The 16228-nt window shown below is 33.8% G+C and overlaps 2 protein-coding genes across 3 annotated transcripts; one reads left to right on the top strand and one right to left on the bottom strand.

The window, feature by feature from the left end:
• Positions 1-1126: 1126 nt before the first annotated feature.
• LOC134270476 (zinc finger CCCH domain-containing protein 11A-like) lies at positions 1127-12287 on the bottom strand. 2 transcript variants are annotated; one of them, XM_062752697.1, is made up of 20 exons: positions 12086-12287; positions 11666-11862; positions 11337-11462; positions 11074-11191; positions 10042-10125; positions 9506-9901; positions 9257-9364; positions 9045-9146; positions 6340-6441; positions 6198-6251; positions 5999-6055; positions 5729-5878; positions 5197-5387; positions 4665-4884; positions 4130-4201; positions 3888-4019; positions 3425-3477; positions 2194-2347; positions 1675-2035; positions 1127-1508 (listed from the first exon to the last, which is right to left on the bottom strand). In XM_062752697.1, exons 2-20 carry the CDS (start codon positions 11717-11719, stop codon positions 1376-1378), a joined length of 2667 nt encoding a protein of 888 aa, XP_062608681.1. In that variant the 5' UTR covers positions 11720-11862; positions 12086-12287; the 3' UTR covers positions 1127-1375. The 2 variants fall into 2 exon arrangements, with proteins under 2 accessions (XP_062608681.1, XP_062608680.1); XM_062752696.1 differs by having other exon boundaries at positions 3888-4022.
• Positions 12288-14138: 1851 nt separating this feature from the next.
• Positions 14139-16184, top strand: LOC134270477 (palmitoyltransferase ZDHHC17-like; the record flags this gene model as incomplete). Its single annotated transcript, XM_062752698.1, has 4 exons — positions 14139-14191; positions 14504-14733; positions 15712-15789; positions 16114-16184. Coding segments are annotated over exons 1-4 (427 nt in total), but the record flags the coding sequence as incomplete, so codon positions are not given.
• Between the last annotated feature and the right edge of the window lie 44 nt (positions 16185-16228).

Raw genomic sequence — 16228 nt, forward strand, 5'->3', positions numbered from 1 at the left:
ATATATATACACCTTTTAGGTCAGGTGACCTACTGAGAACCGAAGGTTACTAATTAACAAAGAAACAGGAAGTTATCACAATGCAGCTTCCGAGAATCAGAGGGATAATTCGATCTTGATTAAAACTTCGCTTCAGTAGTGTAATGGTTATTTTCCTGATCTTGACAGATAGTATCCTTGTCTTTTAATACAAAGTGCCTTGCCAGTTACCCCTCAATGTTAACTCGCCAGCTTACCCCAAATAATAATAATCTTTGATAGAACTTTTACTAGGTCATTAAGGGTCTGTAATAAAAGCAATCTCCCTCAAAGTAACCAAGTCAACTCCTTGAATTTATTTTGTTCTAATGTATAGCTTCTTGTCATAGGTCAATGTCAAGGAATTGTGTCATTAGGGAATATTCCACAGAATTAGATACAAATGTATTTCCAGGAAGACACAGAAAATCAATTTTAAAATGCATTGCAGTCTTGCTGAATTCCTGTCCTATTTGATTACACCTGACAAAGCCCAAGTGGCAAATCTGTAGAGCTTACCGAATGACAGCTTTCTACTTTTATAGTGGTATATCTAATTCTTTACAAATTCAATATGTACTGTTTATTTCTCAAAAATAATGAAGTTGACAAGATTTTAGAATGAAGTAATATTTGTAAACTTAATTTTAAGTTAGTAAACTTGACCTTAGATTAGTGATGACAAACTATTTACTGATTTTCCCTTCAGATGAGAGTTTGGAAAAAAATCATTTTAATCTGATTCAGTCCATTTCTCTATAAAAGTACACATTTTAACCTTGCCAATCTTCTAAAAGTGGATTTATGATTTCCTGTATCTCCATTCAGTTTTAAAAGCCCAAACACAATCAGATGGTACAGATTTAAAATCCAGATTGCTTTCTTTTTAACCAGTCACATACTAAAAGTGACCAAAGTCCAATAAATGATGTTACATACATTATCTTTATTAATTTTTTTATTATAATGTTGCAATTACTTAAATGATACATCCATTTTACAGCCTGTGCCATTGTCCATTTACCAGTAATGTAATGAGTGCTAAATGAGTCTACATCCTTCATACCCAATTTATTCATTCTTTTTTTGATTAAAAACAAAACAAATAATCTTATCGATATCTTTAATCTTTATGTTTACATTTCATGATAAAACAGACCTATCAAGTCTGATAAACAATAATGATGTTCTCAATCAAATCTAAATAATGCACTTATCACAAAAACAAATGATTAGACAAAATCTCTCTGGACAGATAAAATCAAGATTTACTTGCTTACTTTTGAGCACCTATTCCACAGAACATTGACTGACAAATAAAGAGATCAAAATAAAGTAAGAGATACATGTACATTAGTTAGGCTAAGAGTTCATCGATTTCTCTCAGCAGGTCATCTTCGTCCTGAGTGATGACTTCTTCTGAATCTTCCTCCCCGAGATCTAACCAGCTGTCTGACAACAGCTGCTCCGTCCTCTTCTTCACTGGACTTCTATAATGTATGAAGGAAAAGTTTTCTAATAGACTGAGTCATTAAAACAAATTCATACATGGCTAATCCATTACTTAAATTACTCACTACCAATAATTAAATGCACAGAATATTTAAATGTACATGGTACACATTAATTGCACATTGACAAAAATCTATCACTTACATCTCTTCCTTTTCAGATGTATTCCCTCCCGTCTCAGAATTTTGTCTTTTTGTTTTGAGTAGAACAGGTTCCGTAGATTCTGAGGCATGCTGGGAACTGACAAGATTGGAATTCTGGGAGTCCTCTGAGATGGCCGTGTCACATGACTTGGTGGTGTCCTGAGTGGACTCGTCCACGCTGTCCGTGTGTTTGTTTTCTTTGGAGTCCTTTTTCTCTTTCGAGGCCTTGTGTTTCTTCCTCCACTTGGACTTCTTTTTGCTGCGGTGATGATGGGAGTCCATGGACTTGACAGGACTGGCTGACGCTCCGGTGATCATCTGCGCCATCTTCAACACATCCGCTGGGGCCTCATTGCTGTCCTCTGTGGATATTAATGATAACTATATAAACCACTCAGATTCTTAAGTTAGTTTGTGTTTCCATACTTAAAGACTATTGTGAACAACATGCACATGACTGTATAATATTTAGTGTCAGTACTAAAACTCATTTGTCCAGTCTGTCGTTTTGTATCTCTACCTGTGTTTTCCTGAGGGAATTCCTCCACTGAGTTCTTTCTGGCTGACTTCTTTTCTGACAATCGTTTTTGTCTCTGACTTTTGGCTGCCATGATTTCAGAGAAAGTCTTCACTTCGATGTCATTAGAGTCCTCCTCTATCAGGCCTGACTCACTCTGTAGATTACAACAGTAGAATATAGATATAATTAAAGATAGAAATGTCAAGATTCTGTGAAAATCACTTATCTTTGTTGGGGTTTACATTCATTATTTTCAAGGCATGAAGATCGAGACCAACAAATTTATGCCCACCACAAAATGTAAAACGTCAAATATGTAACTACTCAGTAATTCTTCATCCACCAAATCCAATACTTGATTATGCTATTAATTCATTGTGAACATAAGGGCAGTGTACCCTGGACTAAGCATAAAACAAACCCATGGAAAATATTTTCCATATATTTTTAGCATTTCACCTGACCAAATATCTAAAATCAATGTAGTCTTAAACATCTAAAAATACATGGACATTAGATATCATAATTGAAAGAACATGTATGTTTCTGGAAAATCTCTGGAAAATTGCAACAAAAATATGTTACTCAATCAAACAACAAAGAATAAACACTTCAGAACTACTTGTTCTTCACAAACAAAAAGAGAAAATATCTGTGTAATTTTTCAACATACTTACCGGTACATAGAAAATACCATGAAACTCAATCTGTACAAACATACTGTATGTAGAAGACAACCATATGCAACATATTCATGGGTTGTCAAATATTTACAAGATTTATTTTTTCCGTAATTGAACAACTTGGTGACCTAAAAATCTAGCCCAGTTCCCGATACCTTAACCTGAAATAATTGTTACATTGATACTCATATATTTACATCCACTGAATATTTTCTCCTTTGTTTCTTAAAAAAACCCATTGCGTTAATCACTGCATGAACAACATTAGGCATGTAGCCTGTACAGATTTTTTGATCAGTGGCTGTTCCATCAATTAAATGTATAAAGACGTTTGCATCATTAATACAATAATTAATCTTTTTTATTCTACTTTAAATGATTATTTAAAAAGATATAAATATAAACAATAAAATGTCTTTCTTTGTTTGTTATTACTGGAATTAACGGTCGCAACGCTTACGCGGGTTATGTATTTTTTCTGCAACAGCTGCTTCCGTTAATTCCAGTAATAACAAACAAAGAAAGCATTTTATTGTTTAAATAACTACCTCAGTGTAATTAATTCTTCCTCTCTTGTCTCCAGAATCTAAGCCAAGTGCTCCTACAAACACAATCATAACCATCAATTTAATAACTGGTAATATAAATCTTGTGGCTTTTTTTTCAATAAGTAACAGTTTTCTTTCATTTATTTTTCAAGGTCCTAGTCAGTGACTCTGTAAAGACATCAAGACGAAACTCTAGCACATATCCCTAAATAACTAAGATTTCTCAAAATGCTGTTTAGAATCTTATTTAAACTAGAGGCCCATGGGCAACAACACACACCTGGGTCACTAATTGCCTTTCCGTTCTTCATATTTTATTCCAATTTTTTTGTTTTTTTGGCTCAAGTGAGCTTAACAGCAACAATTTTTTGCCACTTTGCCATACATATTTTTAGAATGCATAAATTCTACCTATTATAATGCACGTATTTCACATCAGGAGTTAGACATTTTATTCACGTACCAGATTTCTGTAATGCCGGGGGAACATACACCTTCCTTTCTCTAACCTCCTTCTTTGAGCCTTTTGATAATTTTTCAATTTGAGCCAGGAATTTATCTTCCTTTTTTGTTTCTCTGTTTTCCTCCTCTTTTTCTGCTAATGAAATATATAAATTTTATTAAGTTGTATTTAAACAAACTGATAAGGCTATATGTAAATTATTCATGGCACAACAGAATTAATGCATATCTTAAAATACTTACTTTTACTCATTTTGACAACCTTTCCTCCTTTTATATCAATGATGCCAATTCCTAAACTATCAAGAGTTTCACCTAATAAAAACAGACAAATAGAACCTTAAGCAAACTACAATTTAAAGTTTTAACTCGTTTTTTTATCAAGCCCTTTTGCCGTAAAATGTGTCATATATGACATTAAAATTACAAAGTCTAATCATGTTTCAAAAAACCATGTTGTTCACTAACACAAAACTTTTTTTGTTAAATAAAAAATATGGATCTCATATACACTGTTTTCAGTTTTACATGTATATTATTTGTAACATATTAAAAGTTTTCAATCTTTAAAGGAAAATCATAAAAGTACTACTTAACTAGTTAAATTCAAACACACCTACAGGTTTTGATATATGACACATACTGGTAGGTTTTGATATATGACACATACAGGTAGGTTTTGATATATGACACATACCGGTAGGTTTTGATATATGACACATACCGGTAGGTTTTGATATATGACACATACCGGTAGGTTTTGATATATGACACATACCGGTAGGTTTTGATTTTCTGTTGCTCCAGATATTGTTCCTCATTTTCTGAGTTAGTAAATTCTGGAGCTGCTCTCCTGCATCCACTACTCTTTTTTGTCTCTTCACATGAGTAATGACCTCTTCTGTCACACTTGACTTCTCTGGAGATGACCTTGTTGATAGAGGTCGGTCAGGTGTGACCGGTCGGCTGGAGTCTGTGTCTGTCCCATCCTCTGTAACCTAGGCACGTAACAGAATAATAAAACACTATTAAATACCGGTAATTCAATTCTAGGAAATGCAGACTATTGACATGATACCAAGAATTCAAAAAGTACATTGTCAACACAGACTTGTTTACATCTGCTGCAATATTACACCTTGATTTATATAAGTTCCCTAAATATCATTGTAAAGTTTTGCATGTAGCAAATACATACAAGAGAAATTAGCTTCTAAAAACTTGCAAATACATTTACACACACTTTTCTAAAAAATAAGAAAACCTTTATAACACCGATATTGACAATCACCGTATAAATCCTGTTTTACCTTGGTTATTTTTCTCCATCCTCTCTTCCTTATTGAGGCTGTATTTAAAGGTTTGTCTCCAGAGTCATCTCCCTTATTAGGAATAGACAGAGTTATCTTTTCTATATTGTCCATCTTCTTCTGTTTCAACCTTTGACGAGCGTCTAACACAACTGTGTCATCACCAGGTGTGCCAAGTCGACTTTTTATGCCTATATAGAATAAAAGACAGTCCAAACATTTTAAAAATTGCATTATCAAACATCTTTAAAACATTTGTCACATTAAAAACATTCAACAACAAGACAGTTTTTTAAACTCTGAAATCAACTGATATTACATGCACTCTTTTGTACATGTTTGAATATCATATTTCATCTTCTTATTGAAATAAACATATTCATCAGTGCCTGGAAAGGTCAAGCAACAGATGGGGGTTGGTCCCACTGTCCATAAAATTATGAGGCCATTTTGAAATTTAAGGGTCTTAGAGGAAATAACTTGGTTACAATTACCCAGAAATTGCAATTTGCGAACATTAGACAATCCCTACTTGTGACAGTTTTGATGGTGCCCTGATTTGAACTGCCCACAGTTGATGTTAGCCTCTTTTTGACTGATGGCTCTTTCTCAACTGGACTTGATTCTCTGGTGACCTCTGTAATTCTGCCTCCCAATCGCCTCTTTAAACTTGCTTTTAACACTACATTTAGTAAGAACATTCATTTTTTTTATTTATATTAGAAATATCTAGTTTCCCTGATTTGTGTTACTTTTAATTTTCAGAGTATCAATATCACATTATAATTTTTTATTCACTGACCTGGAGTCTTTGCATCTACTTCATCTTCAACAACAATTCGTCTACTTTTACTGCCTTCTGAAATTTGGAAAATAATTTTAATATGAAACAAAATACATGTTTTACTTAGAATCTTATAATAATTTTACAGAAAAAAAAATAATCAAAGGTATGCATTAGGATGTTCAAAACATACAGATATAATACTAATATTGTTTACCTTCAACTTGAGGCAGGTTAAGCGTACTGTCTGAATTTGACCCCATTTTATTTTCTACAAAGAAAGATACAGATAATGGAGCCATTTTAACACAAGAAAAATTGTTATTCTTGATGAGGGCAAAAAATGGTATAGTTTTTACCTGTAGATATAAATGTCCTAGTGTCTTCTTCTATTTCATCTGGGGCAAATAACTCTATCGGTTCCGGTTCAATAAGGTCATCCTCCTCTTCTTCTGAGATTTCTGTGGAACAAAAACATCAACCTTACAGACAAGCATTAAACAGGTAAAAGATTATTTCTTATGGCTGTTCAATCATATGTAATAAAATGAAAGCATCCAAAGGATTAAATCAAAGTCCTGAAGGGCCTGCGAGTTGACTCACTCGAGTTAATTGAGCTTTTTCATACATCTGGACGCCATACCTTAAATTTAGTTTATTTTGCATCTTAAGAGATTGAATATTATATGTCTCCATGTTCGGTTCAGAAACAAGGTGCATATTGTTTTTCCTTTATATACCGTAATTTCGGGATTATAGGTCGATGGGGTATATAGGTCGAAAGGCTCATTTTCAGCCTAAATTTTTGAAAAATCCTAAGATAGGTCGAACTTACTACATAGGACGAGGCTTTGTTTCCCGTTTTCTAAAGATTCTTACGCAGATACAACGTACCAGAACAGGTAAACCCCTAAAATTGCCGGGGTTATTCCGTGACATGAACGTATCAAGAAAACAAACAGGTATTTTAATGAGTACAGCAATTAAATAAAGTTTTTTTAAAAAAATGTAGTTAAAACTTCTTTGAATTGTGTTACTACTTATTTTTCTCTAAACTGCCTGTTCAATGCCTCCGTAGTTTCACACTGTTGTTAAATCAGAGGCATAAATAACATTTGAATACGTTATTATTTTACAGCTATAATTCGGGAAATACCCGAGACCGAAGAATAGTAATTCCGATTTCAGAACAACTTGGACACATTCCTAATAAATTTTATTCAGACATTATTTACCGGTGGACGACAATTACTTCGATGTCCGCCATTTTTATTTTTCTTCTCCAGGGATTTGCTAAAACACGCAAATGACCATTGATGTGTAACACTAATACCCTATTACAGCACGTGGGTTTGTTAATCCTGCCCCGCAGGCATTTAAAACAACACAGGTGTTAAACACCTTTGCGTACACAGTGTAAATCCCTTTATCTGTCAGACAATTAAAATTCTGTTAGAAGCCAATCTTTGTATACCGGTAATTCAATGTACTTCTTGTGTACGAAGAGGTATTATAATTAAAGTTTTAAAAAAAAAAACAGTAATGACTCGCGTTTTTTTTTTTTTGGTAATTAAATTTAGGAATGGAATGGCAACAAATTATTTCACTCATTTTACATTTAAATAAACATAAGACAATAAAAAATATTTAATATACTATTTCAATTTATCGCTACTAATAAATGGTAAAAACACTAGTTGTTATCGTGAAAAATTTCCGTATTTTAAATTTTGATACGGTTGCGGTTTTACTTTTAGTACACGATCGCGACTTCCTAACTTCACAAGATGGATACCGCATGATGTTAATGGATAATACATTGAGGAATTATTTAATAGATGAAGCAATGTTGTTTTCCTTGGTCATCAACGGATAATTAATGGAACTTATTTTGTAAGAAAGCTATAGAATAAATATTTTATTGCTTAGCGGGGCATTAATTTTTTTGCAAAAAATAATCAAAGTTACAAAAGTGGCACAAATTTGCTTTGAAATTGACGTAAATTTTACTGATTTGGGGGCATTTTTCGTAAACTCGAGCCTTAAATAGGCCGAATTCTGAATATTGGTCGACCCAAGCGGTTCTGAGAAAAAAAGTATCGACCTATATTCCGTAAATTACGGTATACAGGTTGGCACTAATGGGCTTCCGTACATATTATTGTGAAAAGCAGCACTGCAAACCTCGATTCTATAATGAATTTAAGCACACTAGCTGCAGTGGTCAGTGTTATGGAGTAATTAGTTTAAAGATTCCCACATTAAATCTAGATTCCAAAATATATTTTTAAAGCACACTAGCTGAAGCTAATGAGAGCAGCAGGTGTTTGTGTTAGGGAGTACTGTAGATCACTTATTTTTCGCAACACCTTATTTTCACGAGATAGTCATTGACTCCATATTAGCGAGACAAAATTTTCACGAATTGTGGTTATTGCTCTATATAATCTTAAGGAATACTATTATACACGAGAATTAAATTTTCGCGAGCACACTGTCTCGCGTAATTACGCGAAAATAAAGTTCTCGCAAATAAAAAGTGATTTACAGTATTCTAGGTCAATTATAAATAAACTTCAGATGGGAAGATTAGATCCACCTAACATGCTTGAACATATATTCATATGCAGTAATTGTACATCATACAGATATTTAATCAAAAATTTCTTTAAAAACATGAAGACATAAATAATGTAACAGTATGAAATTTTATACAGTTTTTACCTCCTAAGTTTATACAATCACTCAAACAAAAGCTTTTTTGCTAGAACTATCATATTTGGCTTAAGGATCACCTTGATGAATGCGTGACAAATTTTAAGCTCTGAAACGGCTGCATCAACAAGGAGTAGCTCGCTACGCGAGCCAACTCAAAAATCATTAGAGGAACAAATTCACATAAAATTTAAATATATCCTCATTTCAAGCAGGAATAATGAAAAGAAGGTATAGGAAAATGGAATGTAGCATATTCATCTATTCTTATTTACAGATCAATCATTTGATTAACTACTATTCAACTGATTAAGGCCAGTCATGTAACATGAACAAAGTCCCCTGATACCCTTTTCTTCCTCCTCCTCTGATTCATCACTTTCCTCCTCCTCTTCCTCTTTTTCCTCCTCCGATTTCTTACCGTCCTCTTTCTGATCCTTCTCCCAGTCAGCTGTGGAGCAAAAAACACAAAAGTAATCATTCTTATAGCCACTCTCACACACTGGATACATCCAACAACAATACCAGCTCTGACATAATTCAGAGTAAGACAACTCTTACCTATTTTGACAATCTTTCCACCTTTTAACTCCATAAGTCCCATAGATCTCAGGGCTTTCTCTCTCTGGATTTGTTCTAGAGATTTAACTTCTACATCACTGTTCTCATCTGTAAATGTCACAAAGTTTTATACTACCTGTATGTACTGTCATCTTCATTAGCTTCTATACTTATTTCATTAATAAATTAACTTTTTGATAAATGTAACAAATTCATGGGGGAAAAAAAGAAAATGAAGATTTAATTAACCTGAATCATCAGGTGATGATTCTTCTGAGTTTGGAGTCTGTTGTTGTTGTTGTTGTTGCTGTTGTTGACTGGTGCCCAGTCGGTTCTTCACTGATGTCTCTGCTTTGTTTACACCTAGCCTTGCTTTCACAGAGTGCTGTTGACCTGTGTTCGAGTTTCCTAGTTTTAACCTCTCCTTCACCGACTTCCTGTTTTCTGTCGGTGGATTCTGATTGGTCAGTCTGCTTCTGATATTTGATTTACTGTCTGGTACAGCTCTTTGTTTCTGTACATTGGAAATCAGTTGCTGTGTTTCAGGAGGACGTTTTGGGATCAGATTTCTTACTGGTTTGTCTAGTACAGCTGTTCTGTCCCTGATGATTGTTTTTACTGGAGACACCATTTCAACATCTGAATCTAAAATAAGGATAAAAAATCATATTTAACATGAAAATATACAAACTAAGGTATCCATCAATTTCTATCTTTTAAATTCACAACAAAGGTTGATTTTGATACAATGACAATGTTTCTGAGAGATCTGTAGCCATGTTTACCTTCAGCCAGATTCACCACAATGGGCTGTACCTCTACCGCCTCAACATCTGGAGTGGCAGGGGATTCTGTCTGAGGGACCGGAGCTGTAACAAAATAAAACAAGATTCACATGTACATGTATAGAAACATATGTTGGTTATGACGAAATAAATGTTTAATCAAAACTCATATACAAAACAAACTGGAACAAGAGATGTTTTTAAAACACTTATGCCCCCCTCCCCCCAAATTGGAATTTTTCCAAGTCCAAGGGGCAAAACTCTGTCAAAAATGGCATGATTGTACCCAAAACAGAACTTGACCTAGATATTCATCTGATAAATCTGTATACTAAATTTCATCTCAGTATGTGCAACGGTTGTAAAGAAAATGAACGGAAACTGCAAATAATTGGTATTTTTCTAAGTCCAAGGGGCATAACTCTGTCAAAAATGGCGCGATCGTATCCGAAACAGAACTTGGCCTAGATATTCATGTGATATATCTGTATACCAAATTTCATTTCAGTATGTGCAACGGTTGCGAAGAAAATGAACGGAAACTAAGTGGACCGACGGACCGACAGACAGCAGCAAAGCAATATGCCCTCCCTTCTTCGAAGGGGGGCATAAAAATGCACCAAAAGCTGACTGTTATCATTAAACACATATTTCTTGACGTTTCAAATTTCACAGAATTCACGGCACCTCATATACAGAACTTAAGAAATCCAGGAATGCAAAATAACAGGTGCATCCTTCAAAACTGAAAGCCGGCTACCCCAACTTACAGTTTAAAATAATTTGATTTCAGTTTACTTTTCATGATAACGTTTGCTCAATCCTCTCTGTTACCAGAAGCTACTCAATTGTAAATTACACTGTATAATTTACCTCAATATGTGCATGTGACATATATCAATACATGAGCTGAGTAGAAGAGGGGGACAAAATGATAAAATTAGATAATTATTATATATTTACAAACCAGAATTCCAGTGGACACTATAGGACACTATAGGAACACTATAGGAACACAGCCATCATGCTTACCTTCGACAGATGTGATAGAATCTGGCTGAGGTTTTACATGTTTGAATGGACAAGCTGCTTTGGTACAGCCGATGGGCTGTGTTTCCCAGTAGCAAGGAATCTCGGCTCTGTTTTTGGTCTGAATAAAATTGAAAAGCAAGAAACTTAAATAAATCATTTTGTTATCACTCTGATAAGAACTTATACATGTATATAAGTACACTAAGTTTTCATTAAATATAGGACTTTCTCAGAACGTCTGTATGGAGTTTAGGTTGCATTACCTGTGGGACAACCTCTGAATGTCTGTATGGACAGTTGGGTTTTATGCAGGTTTTCTGTCTCCAGAATGTACAAGTAACATCATTGGCCTTTGCTGCCTCACAATGTCTAAAAGGGCATGTATCTCCCTAAAATTATACAAGGTCTCAATTATCTTTTCTTTATCGCAATGATGAAAAGAAAAATTCTTTCATACAGTTGCTTATAAATTCTCTTTAATCTGGACAAGTTTTGTTTTTTAAATAAGTTTAACTGTTACAATAATAATATTGAAAAATTTTTCACTTCACAGCCTTGCAAGGTTTGCAGCTTGCACATATATATATCTGACCTTCAGGCAAGTTGCGTTGAAGTAAAAGTGGCAGTCGCTACCAAATGCAGACATCTCTTTTTCTGATTATACTTTGTTTTTCCTCCTGAATGCAGTCAATAAATCTGAGATGAGTATCAAGAACTTAGAAGGAATTCCACAGAGAAGTTCCAATGGACTGCCCTATGTTTATCCTCACCAACCCTAGTACTTAACCTCTGAAAATACATAACATAACTAATCATAACAAATCAAATACAAATTGAACATGCATATAAGAATGAAAATAATCACAATATTTCCAAACAAAAGGCCCAGGGGCCAATTTTAAAACTAAATGCATGATGTTTATCTTTGAGTTCTTTTTCATTTAATTTTGGCCTTTATTTTACTTCATTGAGATGCAGAACTTTAACAATGTAACATTAAACTGATACATACCTTATTTTTAATTTTGATGTTCCAACACTTCTCCTGATAAGAGAATGGATATTTCCAAATTCATCTAAACCTTACACAACCAAACTGGATTTTAATCTATTTTTGCCTCCACAAGAAAAACACAATCAACAAAATTACATATCTAAAAAGCAGTTTTTCTCTCCCATATATGGAATACACCTTTCCTTTAGCATGTTTAGAAGTACACTAAAACAGAAAGATGGAAAAAGAGCACAGACTCATACTAAACCATTGATAACAAACAGTTGTAGATGGATACAAGAGGGAACAGTTCATTGAGATTGGGAAAAGCACAGAAAAACAACAAAGGGGTATACAGAAATTTAAATTTTAAAACCACAACCATTGCCTTGGTATGAAGAGTGATATCTTGATCTATACATCTGTCCTGGTGAACAAATTAACATGTCAATAAACACTTGGTAAAAGGTTAGAGAAAAAGGAAAGCATATCAAACCATATGTCTCTGATCAAAACAGATAAATAATTGCATAGATGTACCTAGATGTTGTGATATGGATATTTTTATAAGTAAGTATTTAATGGTTTTCAATTTTCATTTCCTTAATGCATGTACCAGAATGAATGTAGAAAACTTGAGATATAAATGGATTGATTATGTGTATGTTGTTCCCATTTGAAAATTCTTCACTCATGTAGATGTCACCAATCGACAAAGGGCTTCAAATTTTGACCTTCACCCAGCACTCAGGGCCAATGAGCAGTAAGGGATCTTTATCCTGCCAATGCCTGCTGTGACACAGGACCTCAGTTTTATAAGGTCTCATCCTAAGGACCCCAAATTTCACTTCAAGTGCATGGCAAAGGAACAGTTTTTACCCATTTTTTATTGACTTAGGTCAGTTTTGACCCCAATTCAAACTCTTGACCTCCCGATCACAGAGCGAGCGTTCTACCAACTGGGCTACCATGAATGGTCAGATATGAAATGAAATCCTACAACTGCAACCTTTATCCCCAAAAACCTTCCTGGGTCATAGTCTGTAGGTGGTGTCAATAATGACAAATGTCTTATAGAGGAAGAAATGGGGAGAAACAACCTTAGTCTTTCACGATAGGAGTCAATTGCTTCATAACCTGCACACTACAATAAATGCAGTGACCTACAGCTACAATACGTTCAAATGTAGGTTAGCTTTCAATATCCCCCCCCCCCCATTTAAAAAAGATATAAAATGAGGAAACATCACTCACCAAAATATTCTTATTACAGAATTACTTTTGAAATTTTATCATCTTTCAAATTGTCGAAATAAATTAAGATATTCCAAGTTCAATATTTGAATTTGAAAAATAAAGTTAAGTTATAGCATCTCTAAAACCTATGTTAATCATGTAAAAGCTAGATTTGTTCCTTATGAATAATGAAGACTTTCCAAACAGAAATAAAACGTCTGCAATATAATAAAAATACATGTTGTGACTTTTACTCTTTTGAAAAAAGATCACAGTGTGATTATTACTGATTCAGAAATGGAAGACAAGCAATATAAATATTCATCTAGTAACATTACATCACCAAAATATTTTCACCAAATTTATGCCAAAATCTGGTTCAACAAAGATGGCCAATTTTCTCTACTTTCAGTTTACTAACTGATCCCTGATTAACTGACAATATGACAAGAAAGACGTGTACATAGAAGACAACGAAATCGTCAAAAGATGAAAATGGTTTAGGCAGATGTTTACAATAGATAAAAACAAAAATAAACTATATTCCAACTAAAGTTTCCTCACACCTTTATCCTTTGGGAAAAATATGAAGGAAATGACGTCATAAATTCATAAATATTAGGCAAATAAAATTTTCCGGATAAATGCATAATTTGTTGATTGTTTTGTTTTATTTTCTTACATTGCATTCGAATCGGTATGTATTTGTATTTAAAATCTTGACCATTTGATATATTTATTTAAAAAATATAAAAATCTAACAAGCGTTATTTAAGATGTTTTTATATTTTCGGAATTAAAAATGCTGTAAGAGGTTGGTTTCAAATAGAATCAACCAACATGGACGAAGTTGATCCTTCTTGCAACCCTGTGCAACCTTTACTAGAGGTATTTGATATTTATTAACCTTTAACTTGTACAAGACATGTTTACGCGTGAAGGGAAAGTACCAGCACATTCTTTGAAACTTGCAGATAGCTGCAATACGTGTTCAATTAATCTTTTGGAAGATGAACATAGGCAAAAATTTCGAAATCGTAAGGGTAGAGCATAGACATGATAAAGCAGTTTTGCTTTATGTCTATAGGGTAGAGCTTATTATCACTCTTCCTTTAAAAGGAAAGAAATTATATAAATAAGCAAAAGACAACAAAATATCTTCTAATACTTCTGCATATTCATTGTTTTCCTTATGAGAAGAAAGGTGCAGGTGGAGATGAGAGCCATGCTGTCAAGAGTGAACCGAGAGTGGACCTGCAGCCGGGCCAGGAGGACTACAGTACATACGATATTGTACGAGCAGTTCAGTTCGGGGTCATGGCACGGGTTTATGAACTGGTGGAAGGTGGGCAGGATGTCAACGAAATGGACCGAGAAAATGTCAGCCTGTTACACTGGGCAGCTATCAATAACAGATTAGACATTGTCAGGTGTGAAATGCCATGTCATTAAAACTATACACGTTAAAAAAATGCCATTTTTTATGTGGAAAAAATAATAATAGTGAGTGCAGCTCATAACTGTGAGCCATCACTGCAAGCTTACAAAGCAACACATTGACGAAGAGAAGATTCAGACTTTTCACATTGATCATTCCTGCAGTTACCTAATGGTTGCACCATCAATATATTATGATTTGGGAAACGATGTGCAAAAAATATCACTTTTTTACAAAATTTTACTGAATAAATAGTATTAGCATAGTTATCGAGCAAACTGCATGCATGCATTTAACATTTCTGCATTTTCATAAATATTGATGAACATTGCCTGTACACAGAAAATCATGTATGACATTTTAAATGGCAAAAATGCTTTTCACATGTCAATGAATTTTTAAGTGTATTTGCTAGTGCTGTGCGATATTACCGGTTAACCGGTGTATCCCGATTTTTTTCTTCACAATACGTATCGCGGTATTTTTTTGTGAATACCAGTTCGGGTTCAATATGCTATAAGTTGTTATAAAAAGAGTTATTTGCCCTTTTCAAGGTAAAATATGGCGGCAAGCGACGTGAAGTGTGATCAGAAATGAGAGACACATCTCTGTCAGAAACGAAAAGACAACTGTTACATGAAACCCCTTCATGTTAAAGCCGATTCTGAATATTGCAACTTGATTCGTCAAGTTGTGCCACAAAAAACAGCTTGCCACTTGACACAACGCGACAGAAAATCATGAATACATGTAACATTTTATTTGACATTGGCAAAATTTATTAAAAATTTTATATTGTGATATATTGCAATACAAAATATAATATTCAATATATGAATTTTCGCGATACCCAGCTCTAGCATTTGCAGAGGTTTTACAATTGCATTACATAAATTGATTAAAGTTTTAGTAAGATTCTTTCAACACCTCTGTGCTGTGTAATTTTGAAATTTGTAATTTTATATTGTAGATATTTAATTTCAAAAGGGGCCATTGTTGATAAATTTGGAGGTGATCTAGATTCCACACCTTTACATTGGGCAACAAGGTGAGTACAATAACAGAGATGGTGAAATGTGCTTGATTGCCAGCCATTTTCAGTACTTCATACATCTTATAGTATTACATGTCTGATAGAAGGTAAAATAGTACTTGATAATTTCTTGGAGAGGGGTGGGTGTTAAAATTATTTTATTAATAAAATGATTTTAATAAAATTTATTCTATTTATTAAAATCATCCCGGAAACCATAAGTTAGATTAATATTCATTTTTTAATTGTCAATTAGGATATTGAAGTTGATTTTTTTAACACTATTTATGACATTAGAAAGCTATACATAATAATATTATTTCTTCTTTCCGTTGTAAGACAAGGACATATATCTATGGTTGTTCTCCTTCTGGGATTTGGCGCAGATCCAACTTTACGTGATGGACAAGGTACGCTATGGAACAGATCTAAACCCTTAATTTTCTATTGTACA

This window comes from Saccostrea cucullata, unplaced genomic scaffold (genome assembly GCF_032062105.1).
Source record: "Saccostrea cucullata isolate Sc308-1 unplaced genomic scaffold, CSIRO_AGI_Scuc_v1 ctg1210, whole genome shotgun sequence".
NCBI classification, from domain to species: Eukaryota; Metazoa; Mollusca; class Bivalvia; order Ostreida; family Ostreidae; genus Saccostrea; species Saccostrea cuccullata.

Bases quoted from the DNA above. Each gene is read 5' to 3' on its own strand.
- LOC134270476 (XM_062752696.1), bottom strand. From the start codon at position 11,719: ATGTCTGCATTTGGTAGCGACTGCCACTTTTACTTCAACGCAACTTGC. The intron at 9,902-10,041 runs GTAAACATGGCT...TCCTTATTTTAG, and splicing joins TGTGGTGAATCTGGCTGAAG to ATTCAGATGTTGAAATGGTG. The intron at 6,442-9,044 runs GTATCAGGGGAC...TTTGTTCCACAG, and splicing joins AGAGGAGGAGGAAGAAAAGG to AAATCTCAGAAGAAGAGGAG.